At 43.7% G+C, this 18,814-nt stretch overlaps 1 protein-coding gene across 1 annotated transcript in view; it reads right to left on the bottom strand.

Moving 5' to 3' along the window:
• Positions 1-18,814, bottom strand: part of LOC145396220 (fibrillin-2-like) — a 102,261-nt gene that overhangs the window by 15,247 nt on the left and 68,200 nt on the right. Inside the window, exons 29-40 of the mRNA XM_080269654.1 lie at positions 17,493-18,230; positions 16,477-16,602; positions 15,939-16,184; positions 14,525-14,670; positions 13,285-13,393; positions 12,024-12,188; positions 11,349-11,456; positions 9,486-9,665; positions 6,103-6,212; positions 5,003-5,233; positions 3,902-4,126; positions 456-671 (exon numbers count right to left, since the gene is read on the bottom strand). Of these exons, the coding sequence (XP_080125780.1) occupies positions 456-671; positions 3,902-4,126; positions 5,003-5,233; positions 6,103-6,212; positions 9,486-9,665; positions 11,349-11,456; positions 12,024-12,188; positions 13,285-13,393; positions 14,525-14,670; positions 15,939-16,184; positions 16,477-16,602; positions 17,493-18,230 (2,600 nt within the window). The remainder of the gene's footprint in view (positions 1-455; positions 672-3,901; positions 4,127-5,002; positions 5,234-6,102; positions 6,213-9,485; positions 9,666-11,348; positions 11,457-12,023; positions 12,189-13,284; positions 13,394-14,524; positions 14,671-15,938; positions 16,185-16,476; positions 16,603-17,492; positions 18,231-18,814) is intronic.

Raw genomic sequence — 18,814 nt, 5'->3', positions numbered from 1 at the left:
TGTTGTCCTGTCCCCTGCCAGTATGTTGCCCTCCCCCCAGCTCACACACCCCTCTCTCATATATCTCTCCACTCAATCCCTCAATCTCATCCTCAGTTGCCCCCTCCCTCTCTCCCACTCCATCTTACTCACATACACTCTCCTTGTCAATCTTTCACTCTCCATCCTCTCCACTAAAAGGGATAACAGCATATTCAGATGGCACTACTTTGCCATGTGCAACAACAAATGGTGCCTGTCCCTCACCACAAACACCTTGTTCCCTTCACTATGTATTTTATGCCAGGACAAATTAGTCTAGTTTAATATCCAAAAACATATTTCTAACAACCTGCAGCATCAGGTTATCCCACACAGGATAAAAATGAGCTGATAAGATGAAGGAAAAACACCAAAACAGTGGTGCTTGATGAGTTCTTATTGACCTAGTACCACATGGGCACAGAGGCACCTACCTTGTCACAGATGCATCGGTATGAGCCCATGGTGTTGATACATTTGCCGTTCCTGCACAGGGTCGGCATCTGGCACTCGTCAATGTCCAGGCCGTCTATGGAGAAGCCGGCCTCCATGCAGATCTCGTCGTACTCTGGTGTGCCCCTGCGTGGACAGTGCTCACACATGGGACCCCACGCCAGGCCCATCGTACAGCAACAGTCAGCCTTTGTCACCTGCCGTCAAAACACAACACCTCTCACATACCAGCAGGAAATGTGTACAGCAGGGATGAATCCAGCAGTATGGAAAGAAGGGCGTACGATTCCCAGCTGAAGTCTTACTTAATGTATTTAACTGACCAATTCATATGAAAATGCAGTGTTACTTTACTTGTTTTAATCATTAAAAGACAATAATACAGGCAAGTGCTAGTGTAAGAAGATACCTTCCTTTTTTTTTTTTTTTTTTTTTTTAATGCAAGGAAGATGGAACCAAAGGCCAGAAGCCTGGAAACCATTCCTTAAAAAAAAAAAAAAAAAAAAAAAAAAAAAGAGAGAGAGAGAGAGAGAGAGAGAGAGAGAGAGCCAAATTCAAGATGCGTTCATTTCAAGATGCCTGGACACATTGCATTTGAAAGACTGGAGATCACAAGCAGTACGAAATACAGACAGAAGGAGACTGTTCCAGAGTTCTGACCTGCTGCATAAATAAAGGACTGGGAGTAATGGCTAACTCTTGCATAAGAGAGTTGGACAGAAAAGGGGTGAGAGTTTGTTGCTAGACGGGTGCTATGTGCATATCAGAGTGGTGGAGGGATGCAAGCAGACACTTCAGAGGAGCAGTGACCATTGAATACATTCTGGCAAATAATACTGTTCTAGTACTGTCAGCAATCACTGGTCTGAAAAAAAAAAAAAAAAAAAGAAAAGAAAAGGAGGGGGGCATACACCTCCCACCTCCAACTAAGTGCCTGTATAGGGCGTCCCATATTTATTTATTTATATATTTATTTTTTTAAAACTCCAAGAGGTTATTCTAGGACTACTTTTGAGTAAATATTGCTGTATCATCATGGGTCCAATTCTCAACCATTATGAAGCAGTAAGCAACGTTGGGTCTGGTTAGTACTTGGATGGGTGACCGCCTGGGAACACCAGATGCTGTTGGCATCCCTACGTGTCAAGTGGGGTTGGTGGAGGATTAGTGCCCCTCCCTGTAAAACAATTAACTCTAAGCCCTTGGCCACCCCGTTTGGGATACATGGCGTCTGGCAATGAATGAATTACTATTGGCTTTGACACACCAGCAGGCTACTGTAATGGGTGTCCCACAATTTTCTTTTCTTTTTTAACAGGAGGCTATTCTAGGGCTAACTTTGGGTTAAAAAAAAAAAAAAAAAAACTAACATGGGTCTACTTCTCAGCCATTCCAGGGCTACTATTACTGCTGGTCATGTGGGTGCCAGGGGTCTTCATAATTTACCCATTAAGTCATCACAAACTGAAGCCTGGTAACAGTTAAGAATCATCATCATCATCATCATTGCCAGACGCCATGTATCCCAAACGGGGTGGCCAAGGGCTCAGAGTTAATTGTTTTACAGGGAGGGGCACTAATCCTCCACCAACCCCACTTGACACGTAGGGATGCCAACAGCATCTGGTGTTCCCAGGCGGTCACCCATCCAAGTACTAACCAGACCAACGGCCATACCTCGTTGAGTACACCGCTTCCCGTCCGATCAGCGAAGTTAAGCAACGTTAAGAATCAGACCCTTATAAATACAGTACAACCTCCCAAATCTGAACATCCAATTTAAAAACCCTCCAATTTCCACAATATTTTTCCTTACAATAAGACAACGTACTTGATATCATCTTTCCTCACACAATACATGTACCATATATGTGAAGACAGAGTTTATAGACAAGTACTGCATAACTACAGATGATATATTACTAATACAAGGTACTTTATTGCATTTACTGTTCATGGTACTATAGTTAATCTCTTTCACATCAGTCATTTCTCAAATGTAGAGAAATGAAAATGATTTGATGGATGTGTAGCACATCCTTGAATGCGAGCCCTGGGGGAGGTAAGTTTACAATTGATGAGTTGAGAGGAAGGACGGGACTTGAATGTATTGGTGTTGTGATGAGGAGGGGCTGACTGAGATGGTCTGGGCATGTGAAGAAGATGAAGGATGAATATTGAGTGCACTAAGTGAAAAGTATGAATGTTGGGGGCAGGGTTTTGAGGGGCAGACCGAAAAAGACTTGTGTCAAGATCACAGAGTGTGACCTCAGGGACAAGGAACTGAATAGGGAGGCTGGCAGAAATCAAACAGCATGGACAGCCACCATCAGGTGACCAAGGCCTATGAATGCAAGCATAATGGATCCTTTATAAACATACAATAAGATTTTTTCATCACCACCATCATCCGGACCTCCTTTCCCACCAAAGAGCAGGGTGAGGAGTAGCAACGTCCAGACCTCCCAAATTTGCCCAATCCCATGGACCACGCTTCCATTCACTCACCATTCAAGCCCCCGGAATCCTGGCTCTATCTGATACTCCAAAAACATTCACCACGTTCTGTAGCTTCACATAAAAGTACCCGATTGAGTCAACCTGGACGCTGTCATGTTGAAAAGGGGTGCCAAATCCCTGACCATGCACTTCTTCTCATAATATTCATCCAGCCAGCTTGATCTTTTGTCAGTCCCCTAGCCTCACCGACTTCCAAACCTCTCTTCTTCACACACTCATCCACCATATCGCTCCACCTTCTCCTTGGCCTACCTCGCCTCCTCCCTCCTTCAAATTCACTCAGCTATACCTTTTTCACCACTCTGTTGTTATCCATTCTCTTCACATGACCAAACCATCTCAGTACACTCTCTTCGATTCTGGTGTCCACCGGCTTCCTCACTCCGCATCTTTCACAAATCGCATTATTTTGTATCCTATCCACCCTCTGTACTCCACATACATTCCTCAGCAGTCCCATCTCCACTGCTCTTACTCTTGACTTTTCATTTTCATGCCACACCATAGTCTTACATCTATATGTTAAAGTTGGCACTAACACTCTTTCATGTAAGCCTCGTGCAGCTGCAACACTCAAGCCTCTGTTTCTTGTCAAGGCCTTCATTGCACCAGTTACTTTTCTTCCTTGTGTCACTCTACTTTCAACTTCTTTTGCACATTTTCCTCTCTTTTCTATCACTGTACCCAGGTATTTGAACTCTCACCAATTCCAGTCTCTCTCCATTCACAGTGACATCACACTGGGAGTCACCTTTTCTCTCAATAACCATCACTTTACTCTTTTCTACATATACACTCAAGGCACGATGCTCACAGAAAATAATACAATAATACTGTAACAACAACAATAATAACAGTAACCATAAGAGTAATAATAATTCTCATAATCATATGTTTTTTTACAAACCTGAACCAAACTATCAGTAGTGGTGGAGCACATGCCGCCTATGAGCTGCCTGAAACAGTAGCCCTGTCGTCGGTCGAGACACTGCTTGCCGTCCCTGCTGGCCACGAACCCCTCATAGCACTCACACCTGTATGATCCCTGTGTGTTGGTGCACCGGCCATTCTTGCAGATGTTGGGGTTCACTGCGCACTCATTGATGTCCTTGCAATCATCTGTCATCCCCACCTGTACAGAAAAAGAAATTTGTGGAGAGGATGGACAGTGAGAGACTGACAAGGAAAGTGTATGTGAGTGAGGCAGAGGGGGGGAGAGGGAGGGGGAGGCCAAGGATGAGAGGGAGGGATGGAGTGGAGAGGTATATGAGAGAGGGGGGTGTGAGCTGGGAGCAGGGCAATGAAATGGCGGGGGACAGGGTGACATGGAGGCGGTTTGTTTGTGGCCACCCCGTATGGGATTAAGGTGTCTGGCAATAGATAGATAGACAGCTAGAAGTCTGATGGATAAAGAGTGGAAAAACTGATGCCAGAGAATTATGCTTCTTCCCAATGTCAATGATGAAAATACAATTGAGCCATTTAGTGCATTTGCTGATATCCCTGCAGTCATTTGCCATCACCACCTGTACAAGCACACACACAAGTATCCCCACTAGAACTCCAGTGACACCATAATGAATTTGCTTTTCTTACACTGGATGGACACAAAAATAGATGGACTGATAGATGGATAGATGACTCACACCATGCATCCTCCTCCCCCCACCTCCTGGTATCCATCTGGGCAGATACATGTAAAGGTTCCAGTAAGGTTTTTGCAAAGGAAGCTGCAGTTGTAATAGATGGATTGACAGGCAGATATACTGTTGACAGATAGATAGACAGATAGATAAGATAGCCTTTGAACCAGACACTGCCCTGTCCCCACCTGCTGCTGGTATTCAACTGGGCAAATATACAACAACATCAGTGTGTTTTTTTTGCAGAGTAAGTGGCAGTTCTGAAAGATGGATAGTTGAAGACATAACTATAGGTACAGTAGATGGATAGATAAATAAAAGATAGCTACAACTGATAGATAGATACAAACAGATAATGCCCCCACCTGCTGATATCCATCTGGGCAGATACACATAAAGGTTCCTATGAGGTTTTTGCAGAGGAAGCGGCAGTTGTTGGCTGGGGTGGTGCACTCATCAACGTCCAGGCAGTGTCGACCGTCCGGCGCCAGTGTGTAGCCATACGGACAGATGCAGCGGAAGGCGCCGGCCATGTTGTGACAGCGGAAGGCACACTTATGGCCTAGCTCCTCACACTCGTCCACATCCTCACATGTCTGAGATAAACGTGGGAGAGTTACTACCACACCTCACACTGCACATTAAAACAAGATACTACCACACCTCATACTGCACTAAAACAATTAACAATGCCACATCATCAACATCATCATCTATCTATCTATCTATTGCCAGATGCCTTCATCATGTATGGGGTGGCCACAAACAAATCACCTCCATGTCGCCCTGTCCTCCGCCATTTCACTGCCCTGCTCCCAGCTCACACCTCCCTCTCTCATATATCTCTCCATTCCCTCCTTCCATCTCATCCTTGACCTCCCCTTCCCTCTCCCCCTCACTCACATACACTCTCCTCGTCAGTCTCTCACTCTCGATCCTCTCAACATCATCCTGCCACATTATCTCATATAGGCCCCACTCTCTCCACACAGCCATACCACCTACGCATACTCTTTCCACCACTATATCCACACTCATTCTCTCCACATGACCACACCATCTAACCATACTTCTGTCAGCTCTAATATCCACAATTACCTTACTCCACATCTTTCATATAGTCTCTTACCCTTGTCCACTCTCAATACTCCACACCCATTTCTCTGTAATTCCATCTCCACTGCTCATGCTCTTGACTTTTCGTTTCAGTCAAAATTACACTCTTCATCATGTGAAATGAAGAATAAACAAAACACCCACACCCACACCCACCCACCCACAGACACACACACAACCATCCACCCACCCACCCACAGACATGCACACACCCATACACCCACCCACTCACCCACACCCACACATTCCTGTAAAGATACAATTAGGTAAGAACACCCACACACCCACACCCACAACCACCCACTCACCCACCCATCCACACCCACACCCACAACCCACACTTGTTTACCTGCATGGGTCCAGGGGCAAAACCTTCTTGGCATGAACACTCAAAGCCGCCTTCCACATTGCTGCAGGTGCCATTGCCGCAGATGTTGGACACCGCACACTCGTTCTCATCTGGCAGGTGTACATCATCATCATCATCATCAACAACATCATCATCATCATCACTCACCATCGTTGTCAGTATTACCATCATCATCATCATCATCATCACCACCACCATCATCATCATCATCATCACCACCACCACCACCATCATCATCACCACCACCATCATCATCATCACCACCACCACCACCATCATCATCATCATCATCACCATTATCATCATCATCATCATCATCATCATCACTATCATCATCATCATCATCACCATCATCATTTCTATAATATATCAATAAAGCTTTACCTGGCAAAATCTATTATATCTTCTGAGGGATCAACAGAAAAAGTATATAAAAAGTGGAATTAACAGAAAATTTTTTTAAAAAGTGGAATCAACAGAAAAAGTATATAAAAAAAAGTGGAATTAACAGAAAAAAAAGTATATAAAAAACTGAATTAACAGAAAATGTATATAAAAAGTAGAATTAATAGATTTTTTTTTTTTCAGTGGAATTAACAGAAAAAAGTATATGAAAAGTGGAATTAACAGAAAAAAAGTATATAAAAAGTGGAATTAACAGAAAAAAAGTATATAAAAAGTGGAATTAACAGAAAAAAAGTATATAAAAAGTGGAATTAACAGAAAAAGTATATCTATCTATCTATCTATTGCCAGACCCCTCAATCCCGTTTGGGGTGGCCACAAACAAATCGCCTCCAAGTCGCCCTGTCCCCCGCCATTTCACTGCCCTGCTCCCAACTCACACCCCCCTCTCTCATATACCTCTCCACCCCATCCCTCCATCTCATCCTCGGCCTCCCCCTCCCTCTTCCCCCCTCCCCCTCACCCACATACACTCTCTTCGTCAGTCTTTCACCCTCCATCCTCTCCACATGGCCAAACCACCTCAGTGTGTTCCTCATAACGCTTCCTATCACATCCACATCCACACCACAACGCTCCTTTATATCCTCATTTGTCAGCCTGTCTCTCCATGTGACTCCACAGGCTCCTCTTAAATAACTCATTTCCACGGCTCTCACTCTTGACTTGTGTCCTTCCAACAATGTCCAAGCTTCACTTCCGTACGTTAGAGTTGGTATCACAATACTGTCATGTAGTAACTTTTTCACTTCCATGCTCACTTCCCTGTTTCTTATCACTGCTTTCAAGGAACCAGCAACCTTTCTTCCCTGCTGTACCCTTTCAAGCACTTCACCCTCCAAACCTCCATCCTTACTCATCATACTACCCAAGTACTTAAACGTACTCACATTTTCCAATTCCTCACCATCCAACCTCGCTGTACATTCACTAACTTCACCTCTCTCAACGACCATCACTTTACTCTTCCCTACATTCACCTTTAGGTTCCGTTTCTTACACACTCTCTCAAACTCATCCACCAAGCCTTGCAGCTCCTCTTTGTCTTCACTCAACAACACAGTATCATCTGCAAACAACAGTACAGGGAGTTTACAAACACTATCCTCTCTCACCAGGGCCACTCCAACATCCACTACCCTACCTTGTACCTCTTTTATTACCCCATCCATGTACAGATTGAACAACCATGGAGACATGACACATCCCTGTTTCAAACCAACTTTCAAAGAGAAAAATTCACTTAGTTCACCATCCACACGCACTGCAACCTTCGCACCATCGTACATACTCTTCACAGCATTCAACAACTTCCCATCTACTCCATATATTCTTAACACTTTCCACAATCCTTGTCTATCCACCCTGTCATATGCTTTCTCCAAATCCATGAAAGCCGCATACAACTTCTTTCCCTTCTCTAGAAACTTTTCCACTAAAGATCAAAGATTGAATATCTGATCTACACAACCTCTTCCCTTCCTAAAGCCTCCCTGTTCTTCTCCAACTAATTTCTCTGTTCTTTCTCTAACTCTGTCTATAAGTATCCTACCATACACTTTTCCTATTATACTAAGAAGACAAATGCCCCTATGATTACCACACACTTCTTTTTCCCCTTTTCCTTTGTACAAGGGAATAATTATACCAGACTTCCAATCCTCCGGGACTCTACCTTCCTCCCAGGCCAGTCTGCACATCTTCCACATCCATTCTACTACTATCTCTCCCCCATGCTTCAGCATTTCACCACACACTCCATCAATTCCTGGGGCTTTCCCCAATTTAACTTTCTTTATTGCTTCCACAACTTCTGTCCTACTGATTTCTTCTTGTCTTCTCACCTCCCTCCTTCTCCCAGTTATTCTCCAGCCACTTATACTCGCATTACTTCCATCCTCTATGTTCAACAATTCCTTAAAGTGTTCTCTCCATCTGCTCACTTTTTCTCCCTTCTCCACTAGTAATCTACCATTTTTATCTTTCACTCCCCTGCTAACTTCACTTCCACCCTGTCTTACTCTTTTCACTTCTCTCCAGAACATTTTCTTACAGTCCCTCCACTTTACACTCAAATTCCTTCCAAATTCCTCATCCACTCTCTTCTGATATTAACAGAAAAAAGTATAAAAAAGTGAAATTAACAGAAAAAAATATATAAAATGTGGAATTAATATAAAAATGTATATTAAAAAAAGGCCACACAATTAGGACTTACCGTACACTAAAAAAATTCAAATCACTAGAGTTGGCTTTGTTTTTATCTGATGGAACTGGGCCAACCTCACTTCCGTACTAAGAAATGGTTGCATGAAATTCTATGAACCTTAATTATGGTGTAAATAAATCTCCTTGGTTACTAGTCAAACTGGCAGTGTATGTAGGGAAGGAAGGCACTGCAGTGTATGGAGTGGCAGAATGGGGTGGATCAGGCTCAGAGGTGGTGAAAGAGAGAGAGAGAGAGAGAGAGAGAGAGAGAGGAAGGGGGGGGGCAAAGAGAGGGGTGAGGCAGAAAGAGAGTGAGGCAAAGGGAGGTGAGGCAGAGGAAGGTAAGCCAGAGGACGTGATGCAGGTGGCCATGAACTGAGCTGAAAGGGGTTATGGATCTTTGCTGAATTAGAACAAACAGCAATAGGGGTATGGATGTTTGCTGGGTTAGAAGAAACACAACAAACAGCAATGGGGATATGGACATTTGCTGGGTTAGAAGAAACACAACAAACAGCAATGGGGATATGGACATTTGCTGGGTTAGAAGAAACACAACAAACAGCAATAGGGATACAGATGTTTGCTGGGTTAGGGGAAATACAACAAACAGCAATGGGGATACGGATGTTTGCTGGGTTAGAAGAAATACAACAAACACCCCAACAGATCTCCGGTCAATTACTAACCTATGCATCGGCGGCCAGAACTATCAAGGACATATCCCATCGGACACTCGCAGCGGAAGGAGCCATCCGTGTTGACGCACTCACCCCCTACACACGACCCTGGCATGATCTCGCACTCGTTCAGATCTGCACCAGACTCCGAGCGGCCTGGGCCCAGCGGACACAGCCTCTCGTACTCCGCTGAAAATGGCACGACCAAAACAACGTGGTCAATATACAGCGTGGCTCAACCAACGAATCTCTGTCAATGTAGTACAGACTCTCAAATTCAAAATGCTTGGATTCAAAGTTTTTTTTTTGAAACTGGGATATTACAGAAAATAATCATAATCATAACTAAGAGAGATTTGTGGAGAAAATCTGTGCTCAGGCTTTTTGGAAAATGGAATATTAAGGAAAGTATAAACATAGTGATGACTAAGAGAAAGTCATGTACGGTACCAAAATCAGTAAATGCAATGAAGTACCTTGTATGAGTAGTGAATCATGTGTTGTATACTTGTCCACAAATAAACCATGTCTTCAAGCACAATATATAGTTACTGGTGTGAGGAGAGGTAACATCAACACCATCTTATTGCATAAAAGAAAAGGGGAATTGGAGGTTTTTGGAAATTGGATGTTTGGATTCAGGAGGCTGTACTATATATATTACTATACCATTTTTACTCTAACTTGGTCTAAAATTGCAGTCTCTTCATCTTGAATGCTCAGTTATAACAATAAATTAATGTCCAAATGTGGTGCTAGTCATGAAGAAGTGCTATGGTAAAGATGTAGAGCCATAGCACTGTCTTTTTCTGCCACCAAGCTATGTGAAGTAAGCTGCAAAGGACAAAAATCTGGGCCAAGTTAGAGTAAAACCAGCACAAGACATGAATGGCACACGAAGACTGTCATGGTGTTGTCTTTCTAACTACCGCCCGACGCCCTTATCTTGCAAAGGGTGGCCGCAGACAAAACGCCTCCAAGTCGCTCTGTCACCCACCATTTGACTGCCCTCCCCCCAACTCATTCCCCCCTCCCTCATATACCTCTCAACTCCATCCTCCCTCTCATGGTTTAGTACAGCATGCAAAACAGTTCACTATGGCTGTGATACAAGTCAGCCTCCTAACCTGATCCCAGTAGGACTTATAATCCATTGCTGAGTAAGGTATAATAGGTCTGCTTTCACCTGACAAAAATGGGCTACTCTCACATCAATACTATACCCTTCTTATTCTAACTTGGCCTAAACTTGCCATCTCTCCATCATGAATGCTGAGTTGTAACAGTACATTAATACTAGAATATGGCATTAGTCATGAAGAAGTGCTATGGAAAGGATGTACAATATGCTGCAACATAATGAAAATCTGGGCTACGTTACAGCAGAAAGCGTATTACTTGTGGCTGCATGAAAATCAATATGCCTTAACTATATGAGGCAAGAGTGAGTCTCCTTAGTTACTATCGGGTCATCAAATTTACCTCCTAAACCGATGACACTTTGCCATCAACTGAACTGAAAGGAACTAGGGAACTCCATCAACTTAGAATGAGTGGACTATAGCCAATAAGACCTCTTGCTATTTTTCCCCCCAAAGGCTAAAAGCCTGAAAAAACTGTTCCATCTTAAAAAATAAATATATAAATTTCAGATCTGTTCATCTTGAGATGCCTGGACATACTGCACTTAAAAGCCTGGAGGTCACAGGAAATACAGACAGAGGAAGACAGTTCCAGAGTTGAACTACTGCATACACAAAGGACAGTAAGTAGCAGTTAACTCTCGCATCAGAGAGTTGGACAGAGGCAAAAGTGGACTGTACAGACTCACTGGGACCTGGACAGGTTGGAGTGCATGGACTAGAGACTCACGTGAGCTGATGGGAGGGCAACGGATACAGCTGAATCCCCAGGCAGCACCAGACGAGCAGCAACATTCCTTCCTCAGTATCCTCACTGGCCGTGGCTCCAGACACACACCTGCAACACAAACACATCACTACACTCACCTGGCCATCTTTATCACCGTCACTCCAACTCCAATATATTTTAAAATAATACTCCTGACTCTCAGGCACTGATGAGGAGCCTTCATGTGATGGTGGCATCCACCCAGGAGCTGAACCCCAACACACCAATCCTGTATGAGACAGCCCTAGCATGTATTCAGTATGAATAGTGGGTGTTAGCGTCGAAGTGGTGACATGTGGAGGTATGCAGGAGGACTACTGGGCATTGGGATAGGCCACTGCCCCAGAGAAATAGGCCCTGAAGCCTTTGCCCAGAGTATTTATAAAAAAAAAAAAAAAAAAAAAAAAAAAAAAAAAAAGTTCCCTGCACTTTGCTGTGGGCAAGACCCTGGTCCAAGCCTGGTGAGGTGCTGTCTACAACAAGGGGGTTCTCGATCCCTCCTTCCAACTCACACTCCCCTCTCTTATACCTCTCCATCCCATCCTTTCATCTCATTGTCTGTCTTCCCCTCCCTCTCCACCTCACACATAAACTCTCCTAGTAAGTCTCATTCTACACAAGTCAACCTCAGCTCACCCTGTATGTAGCGGTCATAGCACTCCTCCTGTCGCTGATCAACGCACCTCGTCCCATCTTCGCTGACCGCAAAGCCGGGTGGACAGATGCAGCGGAAGGAGCCCCTCTCGTTGATGCACTGTCCGTCCTGGCAGATTCCCTCGATGGTACTGCACTCATCAATGTCTGGATGGGACAAATATATCAGCTGGAACACAACTTACATCCAAACATTTCCTAAGCTTGGATTTTGAAACTGTGTATGCCAGGTTCTGGTACAGTGGCCTCTATGTATTTTCATATACATTTACAAAATCTATGGTGGTATCTGGCAATCTGCTCAGTGTGGGTGGTAGTGATCTGGTTAAGAAATACCTCTAATGAAATCTAATTAATACCAAAACAATAATTAGCAACTGTCCCCTGTTTCATTCACAGATGTTATAAATGCCTGCCCCCTCACTATGATTTTTACTGACCACAGTGGGTAGGTTGCAAGATTCTGCCACAGCCTTAGCATGCGTGTATTGAAATACCTTAACCCCACTAAACCAAGTGGAAGAAATATGTGAAACTACTGTCTCCTGTACAGAAGCACTCTTCACTTAACATATACAAAATTTACAATGCGCTTTCAGTCAGATCAATTTAACTCTCTTACACTCACAACGTTATTAAGTATTGCAGTATTTAAGCTGAGGTGATGTTTAGACTACTATGATGCCGCTGTTAACTTGACGGAGACACAACTGTGATGACCATTCAGGAACCTAAGCTTTCCCATGCCTCACTAGGGTGCGGCTGTCTACGCAAGGGAACATCAGTTTACTGCATGGGATGGCCCTGCAGGGGTGGTTGTTTGACTGTTATAAGTGTCATGCAGTACAGGCTACATGTCTGGGGAAAACTACACAGTAGTATTCAGCCAGCACAGTATATTTTCTAACAAGGCATGTGTGGAGAGTTTTGTGTGTGCTTCCAAAACAATCCCAGACTCCTCCATGTGATTATATGATGCTGATCAGACTGGTATAAGAAAAAATGCTACTGCCTCATCTAAAGTTCTCTAATAGGTCTACCTTTTGAAGCTTTATCCTCCACATTCACCCTCATAAATCTTTTCATACAATTTCTCTTTTCTGTTTTGCACGCCACAACACCTGCACTGGTATATGTTACTGCTATTTTGTCCGGACCGAAGAGGATTGTTTCAGACATGACTGAGAAGTGTCTAAAACATGACCAAGGATAAATGCTTGAGAGGGTGCCAAATCAGTCTTACCGAAGCATGTAGTGCGGTCGCTGGACAGAGTGAATCCCTCTGGGCAGTCGCAGATGAAAGATCCCATCAGGTTCTGGCAACGTCCAGGCGCTGGGCAGATATCATCACGCTGCCCAGGGAGGAGTGAAAACAACTCACCTCAAAGATCTAATAAATTTAATTTACTCTTTTTCCTAATACAGTCAGTCTTTATTTTTAGTCCTCATTATAGTCTCTTTAATTTAACTTGGACCTAAACTTGCCACATCTCCATATTGACTGCTGAGTTGGACTTAAAATATGATGCTATGCACAAAGAAATACTACAGAAAGGATGGACAGCTGCCACACTCTCTTTTTGACACCTACATGAAATAAGCAGCAAATGGACAAAAATCTGGGCCCATTTGGGTGAAAGAATGATAGTCACCCTTTATGATCCTTCTTACTATTAAGGAAAAAGCAAAACAAAACTGACACAACGACTATCAAAACTGCACCAAAGGGATGCTTTCATGCGACAAAACCGATAAAACTGGGGATAGATTCTCGAGCACATTTACAACTTCTTCCATCATAACCCAGACCTGTTTTTGCAAGGGAGACTAAATAAATGCAGGGAGATTTTGCACTCTCCCTTCCCTATTATTCCAGAAAACATGTAATCTATGATAATGTTTTTCCTGTAACTAGGTTTTTTTTTCTGCAGGAGGGACAATGGATTTGGGAAAACGATGAAGATTCTTGTCCTCATTCTTTCTGCAAAAATGGACTAAGTTATGACCAGGAATTGACTGCAGATTTGTCCACCTCCATGTAAGTCTTCCACCATCAGGCTGCCCTTCCCCCAACTCAAACATCCCTTACTCTTATGCCCCTCCACCCCATCCCTTCATCTCATCCTAGGTTTCCTTCCCTTCACCCCACTCTCCTAGGCAATCTCTTTCTCCATTCTCTCCAGGTGAACAAGAACACACACACACACACACACACACACACACACACACACACACACACACAAGTATTCAGCACCCTATCAAAAGTACTGCTGATGTACTGAAAATGTCACAGTTCTTTTCTTGAAGTGTCATGCCTACCTAACTCACTCACATCCTCATCAATCTCTCATTCTCCGTTCTCTCCATATAGACAGAAAGAGTATCTAAAAAACAAAAAAGTATTCAGCACCTTGTCAGAAATTAACAAAAAAAGTACCATTTATTTTATTGTTTTTCTGGAAGTATCATGCCTACCTGCCTACCTCAGAGCACTCGTTGATGTCTCGGCACTGCTCGCCGTTGGAGGTCAGGGTGTAACCTTCAGCACATTCACACCTAAACGATCCCTCCGTGTTGCGGCATCGACCGTTGACGCAAAGACCAACGTTGATCAGGCACTCATTCACATCTGTAATGGACGGAGATGCAAGAACAAGGCCGTCTACCTCTCTATCTATTGCCAAACACCTTAATCCTGTAAGGGAGGGCCACAAACAAATTGCCTTCACATCGCCTTGTCCTCTGCCTGTTGCTTGCCCTCCCCCCAACTCACAGCCCTCTACTCCCCAATCCTTCATCTCATCCCTGGCCTTCCCCTTCCCCTCTCCTCCTCCACCTCATTCACATACACTCTTCTAGTCAGAGTTCCATTCTCTAACTTCCCCACATGGCCAAACCATCTGATTGCTTCTAACTTTCAATCATATCCACATTATCTTGTTGATATTTTGAATGCAACATGAAAGAATAATTACACACACAGCCATTTTCTTAACAATTGTAACCTGATATTTTTAAAGCTGCAGAGGATGGAGCATGATTGTTTGGTGCAGAAGGTGAGAGATGTGAATGTTGAGCGTAGAACTGCAAAGAGGCAGACTGATAGAAACTTGGGACAAGGTCACACTGTGTGACCTCAAGGATAAAAGATAGAATAAAGAGGTTGCTAGATACTGAGCAGCATGGACAGCTGCCATTAAGTGATCAAAGCTGACACATGAAAAAATGCTGGAACCTCCATAAGCGAAAGAATGAACAAGAAGCACTAGCTCCATGTGTTGCCATCTTGGGCCATCTCCTAACTCCATCCCTTATCCCAGAGGCTTCCAAGCAGGACCCCATCATGTTATTTTCCTTTGGGCATCTACCCTGCACACCCATAGCTGTAGCATTCCTCAACTAGTCAGGGGTGCAGAAAGGATTCTGTTATGGGAGGGTAATTGATTTTGGCTGCCACTATTCTTGAGATACAGCTGCTTGGGATGTGTTATAACAGTATCTAGATTAATCAAACATGTATATAGTATTAAACAGTAAAATCGACAAGCACGGGAACAATTACTAAATGCAAATGAGAAAATAAGAATATAATTTACAAGATAACTTCCTTCCCATTCAGTTTATTCTAACTGAAAGGAGAGGCCTGGGCCAACCCCCTGGCTGTGATTATGCAACCAGTCACCCTGCCCCCCCTCCTGTTAAAATCAACAAACCATCTCAAGTGCTGCATTTAGGGGCCAAAGAACTCAAAACCAAACCATCTCAATAGAAGGCATTCCAGGGGCAAAAAACTCAAAGATCAAACTATCTTAACGTACTGGATACAATGAGCAAAGAGCTTCACAGGGCGAAGAATTTCATAGCTGAAGAACTCACAACCCCTGAGCACTGACTCACCAATGCAGTCACGGTTGGGTCCGATCTTAAACCCGCTGTGGCACTGGCACTGGTAGGAGCCCATGGTGTTGAGACACGTGCCGTTGTTGCAGATGTTGGGCGAGCGAACACACTCATCCAGGTCAATACATGAGGAGCGATCAGCTGTCAGCACATAGCCAGGGTCACAGATGCACTGGAAGCTGCCCTGGAAGTTGTTGCACACTCCATGATGGCAGACACCAGCTTGATGGCACTCATCAATATCTGTGTTGGTGGAAGACTGGGGTCTGAATTACAGTCTTCATTACAGTGATGATGATAATGATGATGATGATGGTAGTGGTGGTGAAGAACATGATGATGAAAACAATGATGAAAATGAAGATGAAGATGATGATCACAATGATGATATCAATGATGATGGCAATGATGCTAACAATGAGGATGATGATAGTGCTGCTGATAATGATGATGATATAAAAAACTAAACTCAAGGCATTCAAAGCATTCCAGCCACTATACAACAGCAACATGACGCCAACAGTCCCGTACTCACCCACACAGTCGTTGGTGAGGCGGTTGATCCTGTAGCCGGTAGGACACGAGCAACGATAACTGCCGAGGGTGTTTTCGCACTTGGCTAGGCCCTGGCATGGCATCAGTTCATCGCACTCGCTGACATCTGGTGAAGGCAGGTGGTGGGGGATCAGAGTCAGGCTACTGCTGCCCACTGACTTCTTATTCAGTTTATTCTCATTATCTCTTGATTTTTTGTTTTTTTTTGTTTTTGTTTTGGGGGGGGGGACAGGCAGGCAGGGAGGGGTGGGGGCTTTGTAGAGACTTTTTTGAGCTGGAGAGGTCATAATGTACGTTTCTATTATCCTACAACAGGTCCATCAAAAGCTCAATATAAATGTCTGGAGATAATAAAAATAAGCCCAAACATTCCAACCCTGCTACCCAGGTATATGATCAGGTTATGTTGATGGAAACCCAGTTATATAACAGCTGATCATACAGAAAGATCTCCCTAAGTTAGACTTCAATAAATTAGAAACTCTCTTAAGTCAAAGACAATTTTGACCTACTTGTACTGTATTTATTTATTTATTTTTTTTTATCTTTTATTTTTTTAGATGGGGGGTGTTTAGTATGTGACAATTCTATAACGAAAGCTACAAATCTTTATAAAACGACCATCTGGGAGGGGTTTAGTCTGTTTTTTCAACTTTGTTCCCTTGTGGTGGACATCTCACCACAGTGAGGTGCAGGGAAGAGTGTGGAGGTTTGGTTTCTGGATAGAGGCCACACTTGTGCCTCTCTACCATGTTAACACGGGCACCATAGCATGCTCCACATCACACTGTTATTTGGTTATATGAGTACCACCCAGCATTGCAGATGCTTTCCTGGGTTGCAGGAAATCATTAGGCTTGTCACATAGTGTAGAGCCACCTCAAGGGTAATGAAAAGAAATAAAAAGTGCCATGTCAGACAGGAGAAAAGGGAAGAGAGGAGGGCAGGCACAGAAAAAGTCAAGGACAATAAACTAAAGTGGCAATGTCTACTGACCGACACACATGTGAGTGGGATCATCATAGCGGAATCCCACGTTGCACTCGCAGCGGAAGGATCCCATGGTGTTGATGCAGCGACCGTGCTTGCACATCATATGCCCCATCAACTCACACTCATCCAGATCCACCGGCACGCCAGTGATGGGGTCAATCACTTGTCCAGGGTCTGTTGGCCTGACTGGGAACCTTCCATCAGGGTATCTATCAGGATACTTAATTGTACCATTAGGATACCTTTCAGGGTACCTATCAGGGTACCGTCCATCTGGGTATCGCTCGTCTGGGTATCTATCTGGATATCTATCCGGATATCTATCTGGATATCTGATTGTCCCATTAGGATATCTTTCAGGGTACCTACCATCTGGATAGGGGTACCTGCCATCTGGATAGGGGTACCTACCATCTGGATAGGGGTACCACAATGTCCCATTAGGGAATCTGCCATCAGGACCAACACCTTCAGGGAACCATCTTGTCCCGTTAGGAAACCGACCATCTGGACCAACACCCTCTGGGTAGGGATAGGGAGGGGGGTATGGGTATGGGTATCGTCCATCTGGGTATCTCTCTGGGTACTTGAGTGTCCCATTAGGATATCTTTCAGGGTATGGGTATCGCTCGTCTGGGTATCGTTCATCAGGGTATCGTCGTCCATCGGGGTACCTGTCATCTGGGACTCGTGGTATAAACCCATTGCCATTGCCAGTGTAGCAGAGTTCACTGTAGGCCACTGTGGAGGGAGGCGGTTCATTACTCAATACTGTAGAGGCAAAATAAATTCAACAAGGACCTCTTCTATTCACACTTCTCTGTGGCTACCCTGTTTACAATAATCAGTTGCTTCATTATTAAAAGTAAAATTCTTTCATGCAGTACATACATTTTGAACATCTGACACTGAAAAAACTACTTAAATACAACAATGACCTGTTTTTTTCAGATCTCTTTTTATGCTTCCTCTGATTTAAGATTTTTTTTTAATTTTTCTAAACACAATCAATCCTTCAAGCGGTACATACATTCTAAACACTGCATTTTCCACCAGATGGCTACTTTCTACTATCTCTACTAAAGTGTGTTTCAGATGGCTTGATTTTTACGCTATGTACTGTATTTGTCAAACTTTGGAAGACTTATGTCTCTGTTAGTACGTATACTGTATCACATTTACAGAAGAACAGACAATCCGATACATATAATATCTTCTTAGAAATAGAGTAGGTTGAGGTATGGCTTTCTGGAATTTTTGTCAGGTAAGGGGTAACAATTGGCCCCCCTGGACAGCCCCTAACTAAGCCAAAAGAAGGCAAAAGA

Source organism: Coenobita brevimanus, chromosome 35 (genome assembly GCF_032717465.1).
Source record: "Coenobita brevimanus isolate Jiangsu-jjx chromosome 35, ASM3271746v2, whole genome shotgun sequence".
Lineage (NCBI taxonomy): Eukaryota > Metazoa > Arthropoda > Malacostraca > Decapoda > Coenobitidae > Coenobita > Coenobita brevimanus.
This window is presented reverse-complemented; position numbering and strand designations above follow the sequence as displayed.